At 39.5% G+C, this 26,083-nt stretch overlaps 1 protein-coding gene across 12 annotated transcripts in view; it reads right to left on the minus strand.

Moving 5' to 3' along the window:
• Positions 1–26,083, minus strand: part of MAP4 (microtubule associated protein 4) — a 206,183-nt gene that overhangs the window by 109,209 nt on the left and 70,891 nt on the right. For all 12 annotated transcript variants that reach the window (XM_042929181.1, XM_042929188.1, XM_042929184.1 and 9 more), the window contains one exon: positions 18,893–19,134. In XM_042929181.1, the coding sequence (XP_042785115.1) occupies positions 18,893–19,115 (223 nt within the window). In that variant the 5' untranslated portion in view covers positions 19,116–19,134. The remainder of the gene's footprint in view (positions 1–18,892; positions 19,135–26,083) is intronic.

Here is a 26,083-nt window from a genome sequence, read left to right on the forward strand (position 1 = left end):
CTTTTCCTGTACTGATATGGGAAAATGCCAGACCATATTAAGAAAAAAATTAAACCAGGGTCGCCTTGGTGGCTCAGTCAGTAAAGCATCCGACTCTTGATCTCAGCTTAGGTCTTGAACTCAAAGTCATGACTTCAAGCCCCACATTGGGCATCATGATGGGCATGAAGCCTACTTAAAAGAAAAAAAGAAAAGCAAATATGGCATAATAGCATTATAACACACACGCACACACAAATAATCAGAAAAAATATGAAAGAATATATCCAAACACCACTGATGGGGAACCAGAGATAAGGACAAAAAGGAAGACTTAAACAAACAAAAAGTCCTGTTTTAATTGAGCACATTAAAGAATTTTATAATACTTCTAAAAAAAAATTTTAAGTTTATTTACTTAGAGAGAGAGAGAGAGAGAGAGAGAGAGAGGCGCATAGAGGGGCAGAGAGAGAGGGAGAGAGAAAGAATCCCAAGCAGGTTCTGCACACCCAGCATGGAGCCTGATGCAGGGCTGGAATCCACCAACCACGAGATCATGACCTGAGCCAAAATCAAAGAGTTGGACACTTAACTGAATGAGCTACCCCGGCGCCCCAGAGCACATTAAAGAATTTAAGAGTAGGGACGCCTGACTGGCGTCAGGCGCAGAAATGGACCCACAAACGTATGGCCAACTAATTCTTGACAAACCAGGAAAGAATATCCAATGGAATAAAGACAGTCTCTTCAGCAAATGATGCTGGGAAAACTGGACAGCAATATGTAGAAAAATGAATCTGGACCCACTTTCTTACACTATACACAAAAATACACAAAATGGATGAAAGACCTAATGTAAGACAGGAAGCCATCAAAATCCTCGAGGAGAAAGCAGACGTTTTAAAACCTCTTTGACCTCAGCTGCAGCAACTTCTTACTCAACATGCCTCCAGAAGAAAGGCAAATAAAAGCAAAAATGAACTACTGGGACCTCATCAAGATAAAAAGCTTCTGTACAGCAAAGGAAACAATCAGCAAAAGTAAAAGGCAACCAACAGAATGGGAGAAGATATTTGCAAACGACACATCAGATAAAGGGTTAGTATCCAAAAATCCATAAGGAACTTATCAAACTCAACACCCAAAAAACAAATTACCCAGTGAAGAAATGGGCAGAAGACCTGAACAGACACTTCTCCAAAGAAGACATCCAGATGGCCAACCAATACAGGAAAAAATGCTCCACATCACTCATCATCAGGGAAATACAAATCAAAACCACAATGAGATAGCACCCCACACCTGTCAGAATGGCTAAAATTAACTCAGGCAACAACAAATGTTGGTGAGGATGCAGAGAAAGAGGATCTCTTTTGCACTATTGGTGGGAATGTAAACTGGTGCAGCCACTCTGGAAAACAGTATAGAGATTCCTCAAAAAGTTAAAAACAGAACTACCTTATGACCCAGTAATTGCACTACTAACTACTAGGTAATTAACTAAGGGACACAGGTGTGCTGTTTCAAAGGGGCACATGCACCCCAATGCCTATAGCAGCGCTATCAAAAATACCCAAAGTATGGAAAAGAGCCCAAACGTCCATCAACAGATGAATGGATAAAGATGTGGTTTGTGTGTACACACACACACACACACACACACACACACACAATGGAGTATTATTACTCAGCAATCAAAAAGAATGAAACCTTGCCATTTTCAACAATGTAGATAGAACTAGAGTGTATTACGCTAAGCAAAATTAGAGAAAAACAAATATATGACTTCACTCATATGAGGACTTTAAGGTACAAAACAGATGAACATAAGGGAAGGGAAGCAAACAGGGAGGCGGACAAAACATAAGAGACTCTTAAATATGGAGAACAAACAGAGGGTTGCTGGAGGGGTTGTGGGTGGGGGGGATGGGCTAAATGGGCAAGGGGCATTAAGGAAGACACTTGTTGGGATGAGCACTGGGTGTTACAGACTGGAGATGAATCACTGGACTCTACTCCTGAAATCATTATTGCACAATATGCTAACTAACTTGCATGTAAATTAAAAAATAAAAATTTTAAGTAGCTAATAGTTACAGAATTCTATAATAGAACACTATTTAGCCATTAAAAATGAAGTTGTAGAAGTATATTTATTAACATATTTGTAAATTAGCAATCTACATGTGCAAAATAATAAAATTATTTTGTACTACACAAAATTATTTTGTACAATACAATCCCATTTTGGTAAAAAATAAAATTACATATTTAAAATTAAAAAAGAGAATGGATAGAGAGAGCCAAATGAAGTTCATAGGTCATCCTCAACATACTACCACAAATACTTAAACATGGCAGGAAAGATGGCTCAAAAGAATAAAGTAAGAAAAGACCTAGAAATCAAGAAGGTTACCATCCAGTGGACCAGAAATTACAAGGAATATCCAAGAAGCTGAAGCAAATGGGATCACACTGAAGAAGAAACCACAGCCCGAAGGCGGCCCAGGAAAGCAGGACTGCAAGGTCTTCTGCACTCGGACAGCAGGCATGATGGGAGCTCCATTAAAAGCTACCAGGCCAGTCCCCATTTCCCCCATACTTTCCTTCCCTCACCCCACAACAGTCAGCCTTGTGCCAACCTCCAGAACGAATGGGGAGCCCCCACACTCCACCTGGCAGCACAGCTGTATCCCTCCCTGTCAGAGGCAGGTGGTGGAAAAAAAAAAAAAAAAAAACAGTCATGAGGAATCTCAAATAGACAGTAATGCCACATACCTGAGGGAAACTATCACCAAAAGAATAAGGCATCATCTCATTCAAAGAGAATAAACATCACTCAGGGAAACAATGTTGATACAGAAATAAGAGACTTTTTTTTTTTAACATTTATTTATTTTTGAGGGACAGAGATAAGAGCACAAGTTGGGGGGGGGGGGGGGGCAGAGGAGACACAATCCGAAGCAGGCTCCAGGCTCTGAGCTGTCGGTACAGAGCCCAACACGGGGCTCAAACCCACAAACTGTGAGATCATGACCTGAGCTGAAGTCGGATGCTTAACCGACTGAGCCACCCAGGTGCCCCGCAAACAGGAGACTTTTTTTAAAAACTACCTCATTTCCCTCAGAAGGTATAAAGAAAATATCACACATCCATGAAACAAAAGCAAGCCCCTGAAAAGTAAATTCTCTCATGACTGAGTAACAAATCATCTTCCAGGTTAGGTAGTTTCCAATTCTTGGCTTTCATCAAACTTTAAAGAAGTTTTAATGTAGTTGCCTTCTGATACGACATTGAAAATAATTTCTAATAATAATGACTTACAGAATCCTTAACATATAACTCAAAGAACTGAGGACATTTCCATAGAGACTTCTATTCCCACACACTTAGCCATGTGAATAAAGTTTTTTCACTTTAGAATCTATTAAAATAGGAAGAGAGGGGCGCCTGGGTGGCTCAGTAGGTTACGCACCTGACTCTTGATCTCAGGGTCAAGAGTTCAAGCCCTGCGGTGGGCTCTGAACTGGGCATGAAGCTAACTAAAAACAAAAACAAAAACCAATAGGAATAGAAATTACTGCACCCTCTTTCATCCTAGCAAAAAATAATTATCCAAAGATTCATGACCTAACTGAGAAACCTATTAGACCCCCAAAAACATTTCCAACCAAATTCAACTTTTATGGTTAGTAACAATTTACCAAAAATCCTGACACATGCGATCAACTGTGTACTACTACTAGTAACTGTGATAATAACTTTTCTTCTGGATCAAGTTAATATTTAAAGCCTTATGGTTACAGGAACTTTTTAAATTAAAATTTAAGCTTACATACATATTTTGTTACAAAAACACAATAACAATCAAGAAAAACCTATCAGTATAAAAATGTATTACTCTAAGATAAAAGTCTATGACAGACATGGACTAGAAATAAGAGTTCAAGGAATCGAAAGAAGGATTTACATTTCCAATGATAATGAACAGCTTGCTCATACATTTTTAAAATACATGATGAGGAGAATCAAAATGCTATATATTTAGGAGCATTTGGATGCATTGAAAAGAGCAGCATAACTTATTTTTATGTGGCAAAAGTGAAACATTCTGAAAATGACATGCTTTACAACTACCTCCTTTAGCCAGAGCTTTAAATATCAACAACCTCCAGATTGGTATCCCGAGCCCAGAACTCTCCTCTGAACTCCAGACTCTTATCTAGCTGTCTATTGCTCTTCTCCTCTTGGGTATCTTCTCTACTATCATGTAACTCACGCTCAGCAACTCTCGACCTAAATTTCTTATATTCCTCTAAAAATCTACCTTTTTTTTTTTTTCTTTTTCTTTGGAAAAAGAGAGAGAGACTCTTAAGCAGGCTTCACGCTGGACAGGAGACCATCACTGGGCTTGATCTCACAACTATGAGATCATGACCTGAGCCGAAATCTAGAGCTGGACACTTAACTGATTGAGCCACCCAGGTGCCCCTCAAAATACTCTTTCTAGAGCTTTCCCAATCTCAGATGATGGCAATTCATTTTTCAGTCAACCGTGCTAAAACCCTTGGGGTTATCCGGATTCATCCTTGGCAATGTAAAAGGAGCAGTTTGGGTGGCATGGCATGGGTTACTGTAGGATGGGAAGGGGTTCAAGAAAGAAGGAGACAGGTAGTAGATACATCCTTTTCAAAGGAACAGGGAAAAAAAGAAGCAAATGAGATGGGCATGGGGTTGAGAAAGGACTTTTTTTTTTTTAAGTGAGAGAGAAAGCATGAGCTGGGGAAGAGCAGAGAGAGAGAGAGAGAGAGAGAGAGAGAATCTCTAGCAGGCTCAACACTGTCGGTGCACAGCCTAATGCAGGGTTCTAACTCATTAACGGTGAGATCATGACCTGAGCTGAAGTTGGACACTCAACTGAGTGAGCCACCCAGGAGCCCCTGAGATAGGATTTTTTTTTAAGGAAGTTAAAAATTATGGTCTATTTGATGTTGATGAATGACCCAGTTGAAACAGAGAAACTGATGATGCAGGCAACAGAAGAGAAAATGGCTCTAGCAGTGCCCTAAGTGAAAGCAGTTCACCCATAACAAGAGGAAGAGCAGAGGAAAGGGCAGAGGGGGGAGGTAGGTGAGGACTTGCAGCAGGGGGACTGTGCAGAAGTTCTCTTCTGACTGAGTCTATTGATCCTTTGTTGTAAAAGTCATTGGCTGAGAATATGAACAGGAGGGCAGGTGCTGGAGGTTTGAACAGAAAGGAGATGATGTGAAACAGTCACCTAAGAAAGTGGAAAACTTTACAAATTCATATGAATTAGTAGCAGAGTCCTCAGGTTCAAAGTTCAAGCTCTTTATACAAATGAAATAAGACTCATTTATATTTCCTGAAAATAATATTTATATGTCTAATAATTTTGTCTTTGAGTTACATAAGTAAATGTTTAGTTTTGAAAAATAGCATCTATAAGACATTAAATTAAGCAGAGTATGCATCTGTGAAGATGGTGTGGTTTCATAGAAAGAACATGAGGTTGAAAATCAGAAGATCTGAGTTCAGTTGTGGTCTGTCACTATTAACCAAATGATCAAATCCAACTCCCTTGTGCTTTCTAAGCCTTAGCAGCCTCCCCTGAAAAATGTGATAATATCTATCTCCCATGGTTATCAAGAAGACAAAATCTACTAATACTGGAGGAAGTATTGTGCCAACTATAGTGTTATGCAAATGTTAACAAATGTTATTATTTCCATTGTTATTAACAATGATCATCTATAGTTGATCAATCTGTACACTAACTGTAGATTAACTGCAGACTGATCACTAAACTATAAAGTAACCTTGGTAGAACATAAAAATATAAAAATCTAGCTTAAGTGACATTAGTAGACTAATAATTGTGCATCTAAGAAATAAGAAACTTACCAGAATAAAAAAAAAGCAAAATAAGGAGGTTAGAAGAAAATAAAAGAGAGACTGAGATTCTACCATACACATAACACCTAACAGTCTAAAAAGAATCCAAGCCCAGGAGAGAGGAAGGAAGGAAGGAAGGAAGGAAGGAAGGAAGGAAGGAAGGAAGGAAGGAAGGAAGGAAACATAGGAAGGGAGAAAGAAAAACATTACAACATAAAGATAAGTAGGCTTTGGGGCACTTGGGTGGCTCAGTCAGTTGGGCGTCTGAGTACGGCTCAGGTCGTGATCTCGCGGTTCGTGAGTTCAAGCCCCACGTCGGGCTCTTTGCTGACAGCTCGGAGCCTGGAACCTGCTTCAGATTCTGTGTCTCCCTCTCTCTCGTTGCCCCTTCCCTGCTCATGCTCGCTCTCTCTCTCTCTCTCTCTCTCTCTCAAAAATAAATAAATATTTTAAAAATAAATAAATAAGTAGGCTTTAGAGTAAGAAGGAGGTTCACTGTGCATTACTGGGTAAATCCTAATTCAAAAGATGCTACACTGCCTTCTTTCACTAATTCCCTCAGAGGAACATCCATTTCATGAAATGAAATCTTTCTCAGCTAAACACCTATAGCACTGAAAACAACACAATTTTTAAATAATCACGCGCCCTGAGAAATAAAGACATTCAAATTCACTGGGTTTATTTTTGTGTTTTGGAGTTTTCTTGTTTGTTTGTTTTTAACTCTCTTCTCTCACAAGTGATTTTAGAGTCCCACAGCTGGCAAATCAGGCAGAGAAGGGAAGTGGCAAGACCCTGAGAGGGCATGTGTGCTGTGAGGAAGACAGCCACGGTGAGTCGTTTTTGGGCAAAATGGGGGGGGCGGGGGGGGGGCAGATTCTGCATGATCTCGGCACAAGGGCACCTTCTAGCGCAAAAGTCAGGCCTGTTCCAACATCGCCCTCTGGTGGCCAATAAAGCTGGTTGCAAGGCTCTGCAACAGAAGGCCCGTCAGCTAAACAAGAATCTGCAGTATCTAGTTATCATTCTTTCCAGGACTTGGCTTAGGCCCTCCCTCCTGGATCAATGTTTCTCAATCTTGGGTGCATCAAAGTTACCTGCAAGGGCCTGTTAAAACAGATTGCTGAGCTCCATACCCAAAGTTTCTGATTCCAGGTGGGTGGGCCTGAGAATTGTACCTTAACAAGCTCCCAAATGATGGGATCACTTCTGGTCCAAGGACCACACTTTGAAAACCACTGTCCTACGATAGAACATTTAATAGAAAAAATTCTTAGCCCCCAAAACCTCCTAGAATTCTCTCAATCTCACAAGTACAATTAAGCACAGAGTACAGAAAACTTAAGTGACTTGTGCACAGATTTGCCAATTATTTATTTGTGGCTAAGCATCAACAATGTGCTAGATGCTCTTTCAAACATCTATGACAATGTTGTGAATGAACAAAAGTCACAGAAATATTATTGTTTTGTTATTCACGTGTAAAAGAAAGCTGGCTTTTGTTTCCCTGGCCTAGAAAATAGAGCCATACAGAGGTGATAATGAACAATGATTAAGTGGATAACATTTCTGAAGAAGAAAAAAACAAGTAATACATAAATCCTGAAAAAGTATTTTGAGAACTGTTTTGCAAGGTGACAGGCATTTCAGAAGTAATATGACACCAGTTTTATTTCCAGGTATTTGGCTCTTTAGATGTTTTATGGGGTAATAAGAAGAAGATAAAAATATTCATGGAAACAAAACTGAACAGTGGTAAAATGGAAAAGAGATATAGTATAGTATATCCACAAAAAAGGCCTAAAACCAATGAAAAATCCAGTGGCAACAAGCACCCCTAGCACCCACCCACGTTGTGAAGGGGAGGGAGGCTCTGAGAACTTACTGTTTCCAGGTCTGGGGCAGGAAATGTACGTCGGGAGAAAAAAGGCAACTTTTCCTACTCTGTGTTAAGTGTCATAAAGGTAGCCTGCTTGCTTACCCCCCATTTTTAAGTCGTGGGCAATTAGGGTAGGCATGTGAGAATTCAAAGAAATAAAAACACCATTGTCCAAAGAATTCCATTACATGTTGTAACCTATTCAACTGCCCTTTCTATTCTAGACGCAGGAAACTGATTGATAACTTTCCACTGACTGGCCTAAGTAAGCCTGCTGGTAATCACACCTGGACCGCCAGTGATAACTTCATGAATCTCACCCAATAACAAAATCAAACTTAAAGTTGGATATATAGTAAAACATGAAGATAATGAAGTCTAGGACCCTTCCATCACTTCTGAAGAAGTATTCAGAAGAAAAAAACATGTTATTTAGAATTCTCTCCAAGCAAAACACAAACATGAACCCAACCTATCATTTGGGCAAAACCCATGAGAGAGATAATCTATAAAAGTTAGACTCACAGTAAAGAAGCCCCCATTCACTGAGAACTCACTCACTGTCCCAGATTTCTACAAGACGAAATAAAGAAATTCTTTTCCTTTCTTCTTCAAGGTCTCCCAACAGCCACCTCTCCTTTTCCCAGTTATTCTTAACCAAATCTTCTACAAACAAGGTGGTATAAAAATAAAATTAGAAACTTATAATTTAGTTCTAATGTAATTATAAACTTTGTATTATTCTTTTTGAACAGGTTGATAAATATATGTGTACAAAACCCAAGTGGTCCAAAGGGATATACAGTAAAAATAAGGCTCCCTCCCACCTCTACACTCTAGCCAGCTACTTCTTCCCGGGTAAACACTGTTACCAATTTCTAGACTAGTCTCCCTGAGTTAATGAACTTTTAATTACAGTAATTTTAATTACAGTTATAGGCTATTCATATATTAAAAATATTAGGGGAAATTTAATTTTTATAAGCAAAATAGTTTCTAAAAATCTTTCCTCTTCTAGGGTTAATGAAACACAGGTCAAGTCACCGAAGATGAAGAAGCACAAGAGAATCTACTGCTGCCACATCACGATGTTCACCCACCTAAGCTGAGGCCCAGGAGGTGGAAACAACGCACAACTAAAGGAAAAGAAAAAATGAAATCCAAAGGAAGACATGGCCCTCAAGGAGACAGGGAGGTAAGCACTGGCTCTCCTATGTCAGAGCATGTGAGGGAGAGATGCTGGGTTTAACAAGCAGGTAAGAATTCAACTAAAAAGTTTAATGATAGGCTAAAGGCTAAGTGAAGGGCTGTATGACAGTCTAGGGTCCCTAGCATCCACAGACAAAAGGGAAGTTCAAACATCTGCACAGATGTTGCCCAGATGCTGGTAAGACTGGAGATGAAGTGGGAGAGTCTCCTTCTGAAGACCTGGGAGAAAGCCACCACTTGACTAGTGTAAAGTCCTGACCACCACCCCCAATCTTACCCTGCCCTTCTACCCCATGCAAACAAAAGCTGAGCTGCTTGGGGGAAGAAGTGTGTCAAACCCAGTCAGTCCCAGGGCCTGAGCTAAGGCAAACTGTAGCTGGGGAAAGAATTAGAGTTAAGAAGAAGATACCTTCTTCCCCTAGGGGAGCAGTAAGTCCTACCCAAGACCCTGCAGGATATCGTGAGAAGACCCTACCACCTGCAAGAGGGTATTACTGAGAAAGACTCAACCATGCACACAGGATCACACCTGAACGAGGACCAAAACCAGAGATATCAACAGTCCTGTCTACTTCCAGGCTAGGACTTTTCTGGGAGGGGCAAGTGCATGGAGAAACAGCCTTCCAGCCTTTCGGGGCACAGGTGTCACAGGGACACCAAAAGCTAAGAGTGGAACAAGAACACTGAGAAAAACCTTTCAGCACCCCACTCCCCACTCTAAGCACAAGGAATGGAGGAATCTCAAGCCAGTAATACACTGAAGATAATCATAGTAACAACAAAACCCAAACCTAGTTCAACTCTATCCTAAATGGACTCAGTGCTGTGTATTAATTACCTAGTGAAAGAAGAGACATGCCCACTTCCAGGCATAAAGACTGTTTTCTCTCAGTGACTACAGTTTTACATGTGAAGTCCAGCATTCACTCAAAAATTAAGAGACACATAAAAAATACAAAAAAATAAAATAAAATAAAATAAAACAAAACACTGTCAAGAGACAAAACAATCAGACTGAGAAATGACCCAGATGACCCAGATGTTGACCCAGATGACCCAAACTATCAGACAAGAGATTTAAAATAATAATGAACACTGTTAAAGGTCTATAGTGGAAAAGATAGAAATATGCATGAACATATGGGGAACTTCAGCAGAGACATAGAAACTATAAGAAAGAGTCAAACAGAAATGCTAGAAATTATAACCAGAAAGAAATTAAAGAATGCCACTGATTGGGCTCCTGGGTGGCTCAGTCGGTTAAGGGTCCGACTCTTGGTTTTGGCTCAGGTCATGATCTCACAGCTTCCTAAATTCAGATTCATTCTCTCTCTCTCTCTCTCTCTCTGCCCCTCCCCAGCTTGTGCTGTCTCTGTTCCTCTTAAAAATAAACTAAAAAAAAAAAAAAAAAAAAAAAAAAAAAAAAAATGCCACTGAGGGCTCATCATGAGATTCAATGCAACCAGGGCCAGTGGGAGGGGTGGGGGAATCAGGAAAGTTGAAAATAGGTCAAAAGAAAGTACTCAAATGAGACACAAAGAGAAAACAAAGGAGAAAAAAAAACAAGAGCATCTAAGAGCTGTGAGGCAATACCCAAAAATCTAAGAAAAATGTCATTGGAATCCCAGGAGAAAAGAGAAAGAATGAGGCAAAGTAATTTAAAAGATAAATACTCAAAAAATTTCCAAACTTCATGAAACACATCAAAGCACAGATCAGGCTCAGAGAACCCCAAGCAGAACAAATACCAAGATAGCACCTAAATACAACATATTCCAACTGCTAAAAAACAAAGATAAAGATAAAATCTTGAAGGCAGCCAGAGGGGAAAAAGGGGAACAAAATCAAGATTAAAAAAGATTTCTCAGAAACTATCCAAGCAGGAAGACTAACTTTCCTAAATAAAAGAAAGAAGTCACAAAGAATATGATACCTTGGAAAGGTATCTTCCAAAATTGAAGGCTGGTTTTTCGTAAACCAAGGCTGAAATAATTCACTGCTAAAAGACCTGTGTTAAAAAGAAATGTTAATGGAATTCTTTCAGGAAGTATGGTGTTAGATAGAAATCTGGATCTATACAAAGAAATAAAGAATGCCCCAAATGGTAAAAATTAGAGTAACTATAAAAGGTTATTTCCCATATATTTTTTTAATGTTTTTATTTATTTTTGAGACAAAGAGACACAGAGCATGAGCAGGGGAGGGGCAGAGAGAGAGGGAGACACAGAATCTGAAGCTGGATCCAGGCTCTGAGCTGTCAGCACAGAGCCCGAGGCAGGGCTCAAACTCACAGACTGTGAGATTGTGACCAGAGCCGAAGTCGGATACTCAACCAACTGAGCCACCCAGGCACCCCTCCCATATATTTAATCTAAAAAATAACTGACAATCTACAGCAAAAAGAGTAACAAAGTACGTTATTAACATATGTAAAATTAGGTATATGACAGTAAAAGAAAAAAATGAAAGAGGAATTGGACATTTACTGTTTTGCATGGAATTTTACTCTATATATGAAATGGTTCAATATTACTGGAAGGCAAATTAGAAGAAGTTGAAGATATACACTGTAAACAGTATGTCAAAAATAAAAGAAATATACATAATAAGCCAATATTGAAGTTAAAAACATAATCATGGGGAGCCGGGGTGGCTTAGTCAGTTAAGCGTCCGACTTCGGCTCAGGTCATGATCTCACAGTCCGTGAGTTCAAGCCCCACGTCAGGCTCTGTGCTGACAGCTCAGAGCCTGGAGCCTGCTTCAGATTCTGTGTCTCCCTCTCTCTCTGCCCCTCCCCTGCTCATGCTGTCTCTCTCTGTCTCAAAGATAAATAAAAACATTAAAAGAAATTACAATCACAATCATAAAAAACATTCAATTAATCCAAAAGCAGATAGAAAAACAGAATAAAGAACAGATAGAAGAAATAGAAAGCAACTATCAAAATGACAGATTTAAATCCAACCATACCAATAATAACATTAAATATAGTCTAAAATACCAATGAAAAGACAGAGATCTTCAGACCAGCTAGAAAAGCAAAATCCATCTATATTCCATCTACAAGAAACCCATTTTTATTAAATATTAATAAAGAATGCCCTGAAAGTCAAAGGATATATGGAAGTGCTGAATCACTATACTGTACATTTGAAACAAATATAACCCTGTATGTCAACTACACTGTATGTGTACATGACAACAGATCTTCAAAATACATGAGATAAAAAAAACTAGCAGAATAGAAGGGAAAAAGAAAAAAATCCATAAAACTCTGTGGAGACCTCAACATCTCTCCCTCTCAGAGATCATTACAAGTAGATATAAAGTCAGTAAAGATACAGAAAACCTAAACAACCCTATCAACCAACTAGACTTAATTGGCATAAAAAGAGTACTCCACACAGTAACAGCATCATATTATTTCAAGTGCTCACAGAACACTGACCATGACAGGTCGTATTCTGGACCATAAAACAAACCATGACAAACTGAAATGAACTGAAATTTCAAAGGATGTCTTCTTTTTTTTTTTTTTAATTTTTTTTTTTTTTTTAACATTTATTTATTTTTGAGACAAAGAGAGACAGAGCATGAACGGGGGAGGGTCAGAGAGAGAGGGAGACACAGAATCTGAAACAGGCTCCAGGCTCTGAGCAGTCAGCACAAAGCCCGACGCGGGGCTCGAACTCACATACCGAGAGATCGTGACCTGAGCCGAAGTCGGACGCTTAACCGACTGAGCCACCCAGGTGCCCCTCAAAGGATGTCTTCTGACCACAACAGAATTAAACTAAAAATCAATTATTGTGAGATATCAGGAAAATCTCCAAACATTGAGAAATTAACATATTTCTAAATAACCCATGGCTCAAATGGAATCCACAAGGGAAATTAGAAATTTTTATTTTTATTTTCTTAACATTTATTCATTTTTTGAGAGACAGTGCCAGTGGGGGAGGGACAGAAAGAGGAAGACACAAAACCCAAAGCATACTCCAGGCTCTGAGCTGTCAGCACAGAGCCCGACGCAGGGCTCAAACTCACAAACTGTGATATCATGACCTGAGCCGAAATTGGACACTTAACTGACTAAGCCACCCAGGAGCCCCAGAAATTTTTTTTTTAAGAGAGAGAGAGAGATTTTATCTATTTGCAAACCAATGTGATATACCACGTTAATAAAAGAAAGGATTAGAACTGTATGATCCTTTCGATAAATACAGAAAAAGTATTTGACAAAGTACAGCATCCTTTCTTGATAAAAACCCTCAAGAAAGTAGAGACAGAAGGAACATACCTCAACATCCTAAAGGCCATATATAGGAAAGGCCCACAGCTAATATCATCTTCAATGGGGAAAAACTGAGAGCTTTCCCCCTAAGGTCAAGAACATGACAGGGATGTCCACTCTCACCACTGCTCTTCAACATAGTATTGCAAGTCCTGGCCTCAGAAATCAGACAACAAAAAGAAATAAAAAGCATCCAAATTGGCAAAGAAGTCAAACCTCCACTCTTCACAGGTAACATGGCACTACATGGGAAACCTGAAAGACTCCACCAAAAAAATGCTATGTGAATTCAGCAAAGTCGAAGTTATGAAATCAACATAGAAATCAGTTGCATTTCTATATATCAATAATGAAGCAGCAGAAAAAGAAATCAAGGAATAGACCCCATTTACAATTGCCCCAAAACCCTTAAGATTCCTAGGATAAATCTAACCAAAGAGATAAAAGATCTGTATGCTGAAAACTATACAAAGCTTATGACAGAAATTAAAGACACAAAGAAATGGAAAAACATTCCATGCTCATGGATTGAAAGAACAAAAATACTATTAAAACGTCTATACTACCCAAAGCAATCTACATACTCAATGCAATCTCTACCAAAATAATAACCGCATTCTTCACAGAGCTAAAACAAACAATCCTAAAATTTGTATGGAACCAGAAAAGACCCCGAATAGCCAAAGTAATGTTGAAAAAGAAAACCAAAGCTGGAAGCATCACAATTCCAGACTTCAAGCTGTATTACAAAGCTGTAATCATCAAGACAGTATGGTACTGGCACAAACACAGACACTTAGATCACTGAAACAGAATAGAGAACCCAGAAATGGACCCACAAATGTATGGCCAACTAATCTTTGACAAACCAGGAAAGAGTATCCAGTGGAAAAAAGACAGTCTCTTCAGCAAATGGTGATGGGAAAACTGGACAGTGACAAGTGTTAAGAATGAAACTGGACCACTTTCTTACACCATACACAAAAACAAATTCAAAATAGATGAAAGACCTAAATGTGAGACAGGAAACCATCAATATCCTAGAGGAGAAAAAAGCAAGCAACCTCTTTAACCTCAGCCACAGCAACTTCTTACTTGACATGTCTCCAGAGGCAAGGGAAATAAAAAGAAAAATCAACTATTGGAACCTCATCAAGATAAAAATCTTATGTGCAAAGAAGGAAATAATCAACAAAACTAAAAGGCAACCAACAGAACAGGAGAAGATACTTGCAAATGACATACTGGATAGCGGGTTAATATCCAAAATCTATAAAGAATTTACCAAACCTAACACCCGAAAAAACCCAAATAATCCAGTGAAGAAATGGGCAGAAGACATGTATAGACAGACACCTTTCCAAAGAAGACAAGGCTAACAGACACATGAAAAAATGCTCAAGAGGGGCGCCTAGGTGGCTCAGTCGGTTAATCGTCCAACTTCGGCTCAGGTCATGATCTCACAATTCATGGATTCAAGCCCCACATTGGGCTCTGTACCGACAGCTCAGAGCCTGAAGCCTGCTTTGGATTCTGTGTCTCCCTCTGTCTCTCTGCCCCTCCCCTGCTCCCACTCTGTCTCTCTCTAAAATAAATAAACATTGGGGCACCTGGGTGGCTCAGTCGGTTAAACGTCCGACTTCAGCTCAGGTCATGATCTCGCGGTCCGTGAGTTCGAGCCCTGCATCGGGCTCTGTGCTGACAGCTCAGAGCCTGAAGCCTGTTTCAGATTCTGTGTCTCCCTCTCTCTCTGACCCTCCCCCGTTCATGCTCTGTCTCTCTGTCTCAAACATAAATAAACATTAAAAAAAATTTTTCTAATAAAATAAACATTAAAAAAAATTTTTTAATAGTAAAAAAACAAAAAAAGAAAAGAAAAAATGCTCAATATCACTCATCAGAGAATACAAATCAAAACCACAATGAGATACCACCTCACACCTGTCAGAATATCTAAAATTAACAACTCAGACAACAACAGATGTTGGCAAGGATCCGGAGAAAGGGGAACCCTTCTGCACTGCTGGTGGATATGCAAACTGGTGCAGTCACTCTGGAAAACAGTAGGGAGGTTCCTCAAAAATTAAAAAATAGAATTACCCTACAACTCAGCAATTGCACTACTAGGTATTTATCAAAACGATACAAAAATTTGATTTGGGGGCACCTGGGTGGCTCAGTTGGTTAAACGTCTAACTCTTGATTTAAGCTCAGGTCATGATCTCAGTTTGTGGGTTCCAGCCCCGCATTGACTTCTGTGCTGGCAGTATGGAGCCCGCTTGGGATTTTCTGTCTCCCTCTCTCTCTGCCCCTCCCTCACTCGTGCTCTCACTCAAAAATAAATAAACTTTTAAAAAATTCTGATTTGAATAGGCACATGCACCCCAATTTTACTGCAGTGCTATCAACAATAGCCAAATTATGGAAAAAGTCCAAATGTCCACTGAGTGCTGAGTGGAGATCCATAGATTGAAAGATAGATAGATAGATGATAGACAGATAGATAGATATGCTAATCAAAAAGAATGAAATCTTGCCATTTGCAACAAAGTGGATAGAACTAGAATGTATTCACTAGTCAGAGAAAGACAAATATATGATTTTACTCATATGTGGAATTAAACAAAACAGATGAACATAGGGAAAGGGAAGGAAAAATAAGATAAAAACAGAGACTGGTAAACCATGAGAGATGCTTACATACAGAGAACAAACTGAGGGTTGCTGCTGGAGGGGAGGTGGGTGGGTGGGGGGATGGGCTAAATGTGTGATGGGCATTAAGGAGGGCACTTGTTGGGATGAGCACTGGGTGTTATATATTAAGTGATGAATCACAGGGTTTCTACTCCTGAAACCGATACTACACTGTATGTTAACTAACAAATTTAAATAAAATTTTTAAAAAATAAATTTAAAAAATTAAAAAAAAAAAAGAGAGAGAGAGAGAGAGAACACAGGGAAGAGGAGCAGAGGGAGAGAACCTCAACCAGGCTCCATGCTCAGCACAGAGCAGAGTCCGATGCAGGGCTTGATCCCATGACCCTGGGATCATGACCTGAGCAGATATCAAGAGTTGGACACTCAAATGACTGCGCCAGGCAGGTACCCTGAAAATATTTTGAAATGAATAAAAATTAAAAACAGAACACACCAGAGGCACCTGGATGGTTCAGTTGGTTAAGCGTCTGACTTCGACTCAAGTCATGATCTCATGGTTAAGTGAGTTCAAGCCCCGTGTCGGGCTCTGCACTGACAGCTCTGAGCTTGGAGCCTGCTTTGGATTCTGTGTCTCCCTCTCTCTCCCTGCCCCTGTCCTGCGCTCTCTCTCTCTCTCTCTCTCTCAAAAATAAATAAACTTAAATAACACACCAAAATCTATGGGGCACATATAAAACCATGATTAGAGGGAAATTTGTAACATTAAAAAGCTTATTTTAAGTGGTTGCCAGAGGTGGAGGTGGAGGTGAGCAAAACGGGTGAAGGTAGATAAAAGGTACAAACTTCTAGTTACAAAATAAGAAAGTCCTGGGAACATAATGTACAGCATGGTAATAACTACAGTTAATAATACTGTACTGTATACTTGAACATTCCTATGAGAGTGGATCTTAAAAGTTCTCATCACAAGGAAAAAAAATTGTTAACTATGTATGGTGATGAATGTTAATTAGACGTATTGTGGTAGTTATCTTACAATATACACAAATAGTAAATCATTATGTTGTACGCCTTAAATATAATATTTTGTGTCAATATGAAAAGAAATGTTTAAAATTAATGATCTAAGCTGCCACCTTAAAAAAACAGAAAATGAGGGGCACCTGGGTGGCTCAGTCGGTTAAGCGTCCGTCCGACTTCAGCTCAGGCCATGATCTCACAGTCCATGAGTTCGAGCCCCACGTCAGGCTCTGTGCTAACACCTCGGAGCCTGGAGCCTGCTTCAGATTCTGTGTCTCCCTCTCTCTGACCCTCCCCTGCTCATTGCTGTCTCTCTCTCAAAAATAAATAAAACATTTTTAAAAAATTTAAAAAAAAAACCACAGGAAATGAGTAAATCAACTCAAAGTAAGCAAAAGGAAGGAAATATTAGAGATATGAGCAGAAATTGAAAATAGAAAAATAGAAAAAAAAAATCTACAACACCAAAAGCTACATCTTTAAAAACATTAGTAATTGATAAACGTTTATCCAGACTCAATTAAAAAAAAAGAGAGAGAGAGGGGACACAAATTACCAATATAATGAATGAAAGAAGGAGTATGACAACAGATCCTACCGAAATTAGGAGAATCAGGTAATAGTACAATTCTATCTCCATCAATCTGACAACTTAGAGGAAATGTACCAATTCCCTGAAAGATACAACCTACCAAAGCTGGCTTGAAAAGAAACAGATAACCTGAACAGTTCTAGATCTCTTAAAGAAATTGAATTCCTAATTAAAAAAAAAAAAAACAAAAAAACCTGACCCAGAAAACTCCAGGTCCAGATGGCTTCACTGACTAAGTCTATCCAACATTAAAGACAAAAACATCAATTCTACATGAACTACTCTAGAAAACAGGAGGGAACATTTCCCAACTCATTTTATGATGCTAGAATGACCTCAATTCTAAAATCAGAAAAAGGCATCACAAAAAAACTATAGACCAATATCCCACATGAAAAAAAATGCAAAACTCCTTAACCAAAGGGTACCTGGGTGGCTCAGTTGGTTAAACGTGCGACCCTTGATTTGGGCTCATGTCATGATCTCACAGTTCAGTTCATGAGATCAAGCCACACGTCAGGTTCCATGCTAACAACACGAAGCCTGCTTGGGATTCTCCCTCTCCCTCTCCCTGCCTCTCTCTCTCAAAACAAACAAACAAACAAACAAAAAATCTCAACCAGATAGTAGCAAATCTGATCCAGCAATATATAAAAGCAGCAAACCTCTTTTTAAAAGATTTAATCCATGGTTTCATCCTTACCTGGCATTACACCCAAAGACAAGTGGTATTTGATTCCATTCTAAATTTAGTCTTGATGTAAATACAGAATTTTGTTTATCTGACTTTTTACAAAGCTACTTTCAAAGTCAAGGCACAGCAGACCGTTTAATTCAGGAAAGTAGGCAGATTATACAGTAGCTGAGACCTTACAGAAGAAACCTTTGGGTTAAGAGTAATCTACAGTCGGGGCACCTGGGTGGCTCAGTCGGTTAAGCATCTGACTTCGGCTCAGGTCATGATCTCGTGGTCTGCGAGGTCGAGCCCCGCGTCGGGCTCTGTGCTGACAGCTCAGAGCCTGGAGCCTGTTTCGGATTCTGTGTCTCCCTCTCTCTCTGACCCTCCCCTGTTCATGCTGTCTCTCCCTGTCTCAAAAATAAAATAAACGTTAAAAAAAAAATTTTTTTTTTAAATGAAAAAAAGAGTAATCTACAGTCTCATGAACACACACTCAACTAAAAGGTAACGAACCTACGTCTTTGGTTTCTAATGAAAGAAATTTAGATAAGGAGAAAAGTGACTAGCCTATACTAAAAAAGTCAGCTCAGTTTCCTCAAGGTTTCTAAGATTATGACCTACAGCGTCATCCCTAATCTGCTTTCTCAGCAGCTTGGTTTAATTACTTACCTTCAACCTGGCTAGCATCTGAGCATGGTTTCTTCTTCGACTCCGAATTGCCGGTTTTCTCATCAACATCCAGTAGAGGAATATAGTCTGTTTTTCCAACAGTTTCTCCCACAACATCATCAAAGGCCTCTGCCTCCAGTGTGGCAATGAAGTCCCGTTTTATCTCTTCCTCAATTTCTGGAGGTGGGTCTGTTAATGCATCTGCAAGACTGAGGTCAGCCATTCTGCACCACTGCAACTGCCTGGTAAAGGAGGGAAAAAGGTTTCATCAGATGAGCACTGTGCAAAGGAAAAAACATCCCTAGAAACTCTTCTCAGTTGTTCTAAACAAAAAAAGAATTAAAATCCAAAATGTTAGAGCTAAAAGAGACTCCCTCATTTGACAGATTAGAAAATTAAAGCTCAGTTAACCAACAGTCTTACTCAAAGTAAACACCCTCTTTTCACATCACTGGGAGGTAAACAGAGCCAAGTGCCATTTTGTCCTTTTCATTAATAAGAAAAAATAAAGTGTAAAAAAACAAACAAACAAACAAAAAAAAAACACCAATGTATCCAAAGTTCAAATCAGGTCTTTTGATTTCAAGTCTCATAAACTTTTTAATTATTCTATATATCTTCATTTCCAAATCATGTCCCAGAATAATTCTTAAATGAATATACCAAAGGAGGTCAGATTACATTATATTCCCATGAAAAAAGGTTACATTACTATCAGGCAAAAGAAGTCACCTCTCCTGACTAAAGACTGTGAGTATGGGCCCTATCTTGTTGAGGTTAAATACTGTTTCTTCATGAATCTCTTGTAGCTAGCTCCATCCACCAAAACCATGCCTAGCCCTGCTGGCATAAAAATACAGACCTGTTCCCTGATTAGTTAGGGGTGCAGTCCCTCTTTGTGGCCATGTACATCACCACCTTTACAGAACATCAGGCTCTCAATTTTTAAACGTAACCTGACGTTAAGAAGTATAACCTACTAAAGGCAAAATTGTTAGGTGAAGAGCTGAAAAAATACAAATGGTGTAGTAAAATTGCCAAAGGGCCTGCAAATAAATGGAGTTCTTAGTACATACACAGCACAGTGGGAAATTAAAAAAAAAAAAAATGTGCAGGGTACTATCTGTCCTTCACAAAGTCTAACTTTGGGGTGCCTGGGTGGCTCAATTGGTTAAGTGTTGGACTTCAGCTCAGGTCATGATCTCACGGTTTGTGAATTCAAGCCCCACGTCAATTCAAGCCCCACATCAGGCTCTGTGCTGACATATTGGAGCCTGGAGCCTGCTTTGGATTCTATGTCTCCTTCTCTCTCTGCCCTCCCCCCAACTCTGTTTTCTTTCTTTCTCTCTCTCTCAAAAATAAATAAATGTTTTTTAAAAAAAAGTCTAACTTGGGGCGCCTGGGTGGCTCAGTTGGTTAAGCAGCCGACTTCGGCTCAGGTCATGATCTCGCGGTCTGTGAGTTCGAGCCCCGCGTCGGGCTCTGTGCTGACGGCTCAGAGCCTGAAGCCTGTTTCAGATTCTGTGTCTCCCTCTCTCTGACCCTCCCCTGTTCATGCTCTGTCTCTCCCTGTCTCAAAAATAAATAAAAACGTTAAAAAAAAAAAAAAAAAAGTCTAACTTAACAGACTCTCCAAGAGACTGATGAAGATAAATGAACATATGAGCTTTTGTGACCAGGTAAAGGTAAATCAAATAGAAATAATAGCTATTGCTTCTGTTTGCCCAGAAATCTATTCTTCCTTATCTTCCCCCATATACACCAATGGCCACCCTAGTGGTGTTGGGCACATGACCAGGCAGAGGATGGTTGTAAAAGGAATGTTTCATGACTACATCCTGGATGGAAGATTCACCAAGTGGCAGCTGTTCAGTTGCCCTGGTTGTCTTCTTTCTTAAGTCTGAGTGAGCAACCTTCCAATTTTTTTTTCATCTAATTTAGTCAGTCTATCGCTTGCAACCAAAGAATCTCAACTAATACATATATATATATTATATATTATATATATATATATAATATATAATATATATATATAAAAGGCCAAATTTTACTATGATTTAAGCCACTTTTTTTTTCCCGTTTATTCATTTTTGAGAGACAACAAAAAGACAGATAGTGAGCGGGGTAGAGGCAGAGAGAGAGGGAGACACAGAATCCAAAGCAGGCTCCGGGCGCTGAGCTGTCAGGACAAAGCCTGATGCGGGGCTCAAACTCACAAACTGTGAGATCATGACCTGAGCCGATGTTGGACACTTAACTGACTGAGCCACCCAGGAACCCCGATTTAAGCCACTGTTAAAGACTCTCTTTTAAAACTGTCTGTCCTCCAATGTCTTCCTCTCTCCAACTAAATTTACTAAGGAAAAAGAAATACCCACCAAAAGTACAGTCATTCTATCTTCATCTTTGTGTTCTACACACAAGTTCCTATCATAGTCATCAGTAGGGAGTAGCGCCCATATGACCCATTTACAACACAGGAACATGGATGGGCAGTCCTACTCTCTATGCCACCCAGCTACTTTACATATAAAGTATTATTGTCACTCCAGATGCCACCAGGAAAAATGCAGAAAAATGACTCATTAAAGAACTTTTAAAAAGCCTGACAAATTTAATGTCAATAAATTCCATAAAAAGTAAATGTTTTTCCCTTTTCTATGATGACTATTATTACCAGTTAGCATTTGAAACCTATTATGAACCAAAAATAATAAAGGATGTCTGTAATTAAACAGTTTCATGGTCAAACAGCACTTGAAAGGACATCTGTATCATCCTTAACAATAGCTTTATTTGTTTCCATAATATACACATATGATACCTTTTTCATATAATCCACTCAAACTTCCTAGCTCAGGACACAGGTAAAAATAGAGACAAAATCAACAGTATCTTTTAAATGTCATTTCTCTGAGTGCATATTCTCAAAGGGCAGCTCTTTATCCACTGTAATGTTCCCCTGTTCACCCCCACCCTCAACCTCCCAAACTACTACCTAGGCTGACATGCGGTTCATGGAATACGAAGAGCAGCTTAAATTCAGCCTAAGAAGGTAAAACTGACAGAAAATGAGACAGCTGGAAAGCAGGAAGGTCATGTGGCTCTGAGTGTATCTAGCCAACCACCCAAGCATCTGTATCTCAACACAGTTTAGCTATTCCTTTCTTGTCACTACATATAAATAGAAGTGTGATTTAAACACACACAAACACACACACACACACACACACACACACACACACACACACACACACACACACCCCTACTTATAGAAAATGATCCTGTAAAGGCAATACCGGTGTTGTGCTGGAAGTGAAAGTACTGGTTTTATCCAGAAAGCCCAGTCAGTGTTCATTAAATTAAAGAGACTGCCCAATTTTATCGTTATTCTATTCTAAAAAATATACAAGTATAATAAATTCTGTAAGTGTTCTACAGGTTTGCTAAACTGGTTCTACAAGTATTCCAGAATTGATTTTAATGAATTCATGAAAGAACTTCATCCCACACTTACAGAATCATTTAAGGTCACTTAATACTCAGTTATGCCTTAAAATGGTTAGTTATGTAATTTATGGACAAAGGGATATGACACAATGTTATTCTCAAATATGGATACTCAGGAAGTTCCAAAAATGTACTCTTGTGAATTAGAACTATGTACTTAAAAGAAATTATCTCTCCTTGAATATTTATACTATTCCTTTCCTATCTGTACAAAGTTTGAATTTAAAAGGATTTGTTACTAGGAGGCAAGAAAAGAAAGCTGGATACAGAAGTTTCTAAGCTTCATGGAAGCACTAGTTTAATCTATAGCTTTCAGTGAGTCACCTTACAGGGCTGAGTTCCCTAATCTGTAAAATGAGAGTGGTATGTTAAATGATTCCTGAGGTTGATTATTCCAGAAGCTGTTAATAATTTAAAATCTTTTTATTTTTTTTTTTTAATGTTTATTTTAGAGAGAGAGAGAGACACAGACAGACAGACAGAGCATGGGTGGGGGGAGGGGTGGAGAGAGAGGGAGACAGAATCCGAAGCAGGCTCCAGGCTCTGAGCTGTCGGCACAAAGCCTGATGCGGGGCTCGAACCCATAGTCTGCAAGATCATGACCTGAGCCAAAGTCGGACACTTAACCGACTGGGCTACCTAGGCGCCCCAAGGTGCTAATAATTTAGATTCATCACTTAAGTTAGAAATAAACAAACAAATTGCATATAGACCCTCAATGTGCATGTGTGACTTTTATATACCAAGTACTCCCAATTATAACTGGGTTCAGGTTTATTAAAAGGCAAAAGTTTTTTGGCAAAGGAAGAGACTAAAAACAAACTCATCACTGCACAGGGCCCTGCTTGAGCAAATCTGACTGGAGCTTAAGAAACTCCACCCAGTTCTGGCTAACATCAAAGGAGACTTACACAACTCTGCCAGAAAATAAGCCCCATATTATTTAACCAGGCACCAAGACAACACACAGTTTTCAAGCATAGTGCTTTGGACATCTGATCTTTCATTCTGACTACATGCCTGAAGTGAAACTGAAGTGAGAAGAGTTTTGAAAATAGGTGAACAAAGATAAGAAATGACATGACAAGATGATGAAGCAAAGAAAAGAATTTTGGTCTCTTGACTACACTCTTACTATTAATAGCTATGTGCTCATAAAAAGTATATAAGAAGATATGATGAGGTCACAAAGCACCCGCTTCTGTTACATGGGTTTTTTTTTTTAATTTATTTATTTTGAAAGAGAGAGAGAGAGAGAGAGAGAGAGAGCGAGCATGTACAAGTTGGGGGAGGGGTAGAGAGACAGAGAGAGAGAATTCCAAGCAGGCTCCGTGCTGACACAGCACAGACCCGGACACAGGGCTTGAACCCATTAACTATGAGATCATGACCTGAGCCAAAATCCAGAGTCAGACGCTTAACTGACTGAGCCACCCAGGTGCCCCTTGTATGGTTTACTTTAGATTACAAATTCTGGAGTTAGCTCCTAAACTGAAATATATTCTAGGTCTATACAGATTAGTGTTCATATCTAACTTAAATACACAGAAGTATGGCCAACTTTTTAAGCTCTCAAAATTCCTCTTGAAAATTTCAGGTCAGTCTTACCTATAGTTAGTCACTCCAGACCTGTGCTCATTCTGTCTGATGAGAAATTAGCAATCCAGTTTGCAAATGGTCTGTTACTGCCTTTGTCCTCCTGTGTCCCCCACCCCCTCCCCACTCCAGACATACCCTGTTTCCCAAAGGTGCTGCTTGGGAGGTAAAGTGGAGGAAGAAAACTCATGAAAGAACAGAAGCCTAATTCCCACCAACATACTGAAACACTTTTCACAACCACTGTCATAATTTCACTCCATTCTGTCACATTAGCCAAATCTGTACCAAGATTCTTTTGCAGTAGCCAGCATTCTCTTTTTAAAAAGTGTAGAATCCTATTTCACAATTTCAAAAGGGTAAGGGAACACGCACCCCAGAAGGTCTATAATTCCACCTTAGTGTTAATAGTGTAAATTTGGTTCTTATGAAGTAGCTTTCCTCTTTTTTTAAAATTTTTTAATGTTTATTTATTCTTGAGAGAGAGAGAGAGAGAGAGAGAGAGAGAGGGCAAGGGAAGGGCAGAGAGAGAGGGAGACACATAATCTGAAGCAGGCTCCAGGGTCTGAGCCTGACGCGGGCTCGAACTCACAAACGGCGAGATCATGACCTCAGCCGATGTCAGTCGCTTAGACTGAGCCACCCAGGCACCCTCCTATTTTTTTTTTTTAAGTTTACTTATTTTGATAGAGACAGAGACAGTGCAAGCAGAGGAGGAGCAGAGAGAGAGGGAGAGAGAATCCCAAGGAGGCTCCGCACTGCCAGCTGCAGAGATCCACATGGGGCTTGAACTCACGAACTGTGAGATCTCGACCTGAGTCAAAACTAAGAGTTGGATACTCACCTGACTGAACCACCCAGGAGCCCCTGAAGTAATTTCCTCTTAATCCCAGAGATCAATTCCATGGAAAGTGAGTTTTTGGTTTCAGTGTGAAAACGGAGAATAATAATTTAGCAACACAGAATATTTCAGGGAACAAAATAGGTCTGTATAAGGTATCAAAGTAGGGAAAGGGTATGTGGGCCCCAAAGCCCTAGGAGGTAAAAGAAAGAGAGGTAATACAATGTCAAAGGCAAGCTTGACATCTTTTAAAATATTACCTCCTGTCAGTTTTAGAAGAAAGGAAGAAACTTTCTTCAGTCACCTGGACTAGTTGGGAAACAAAATTATCATTTATAACATTGTTTACCTTTTTTAAAACATTTTTTAATGTTTTTTATTTATTATCAAGAGATGGAGAGAGAGCATGAGTAGGGGAGGGGCAGAGAGAGGGGGAGACACAGAATCCGAAACAGGCTCCAGGCTCTGAGCTGTCAGCACAGAGCCCGACGTGGGGCTCAAACTCACAAACTGCGAGATCATGGCCTGAGCTGAAGTCAGACGCTTAACCGACTGAGCCACCCAGGCGCCCCTACCTTTTAAAATTTTTTAAGTAATCTCTACACCCAACTTGGGGCTTGAACTTACAATCTCGAGATTAAAGTCATATGCTCCACCAACTGAATGAATCAACAGTCATATGCTCCAGCCAGGCGCCCCTAACATTGTTTATCTAAAGGAAATGCTTCTGAGTTCCAAATAACCAACTTAATAAATGAACATTTAATAATAATTCCTGGGGTGCCTTGGTGGCTCAGTCAGTTAAGCATCTGACTTCAGCTCAGGTCATGATCTTGCAGTTCATGAGTTCAAGCCCCGTGTTGTGCTCTGTGCTGACAGCTCAGAGCCTGGAGCCTGCTTTGGATTCTGTGTCTCCCTCTCTCTCTGCCCCTCCACTGCTCATGTTTCTGTCTCTCTCCCTCTCTCAAAAATAAACATTAAATTAAAAATAATAATAATAATAATAGCTCTTGAAGGCAGAAGACCGCTCATAATGCTCACTTAAATTTTCTCCATGATTGATATTGTCAGTTTTGGGGGGAGTGGCGGTAGAGGGGTGAATTATGGACAAGACATACAACTAAAAAGACATGTGGACTAATATTTTCTTCTATACTTTTTTTTTATTTTTTTGGCAAGACTGATTTAAATGACAGAGAATTCTGAGGCCAAAACTAAGCTGCTATCCCAGGACATTAGTGAGA

The sequence above is a fragment of the Panthera leo genome, chromosome A2, assembly GCF_018350215.1.
Source record: "Panthera leo isolate Ple1 chromosome A2, P.leo_Ple1_pat1.1, whole genome shotgun sequence".
NCBI classification, from domain to species: domain Eukaryota; kingdom Metazoa; phylum Chordata; class Mammalia; order Carnivora; family Felidae; genus Panthera; species Panthera leo.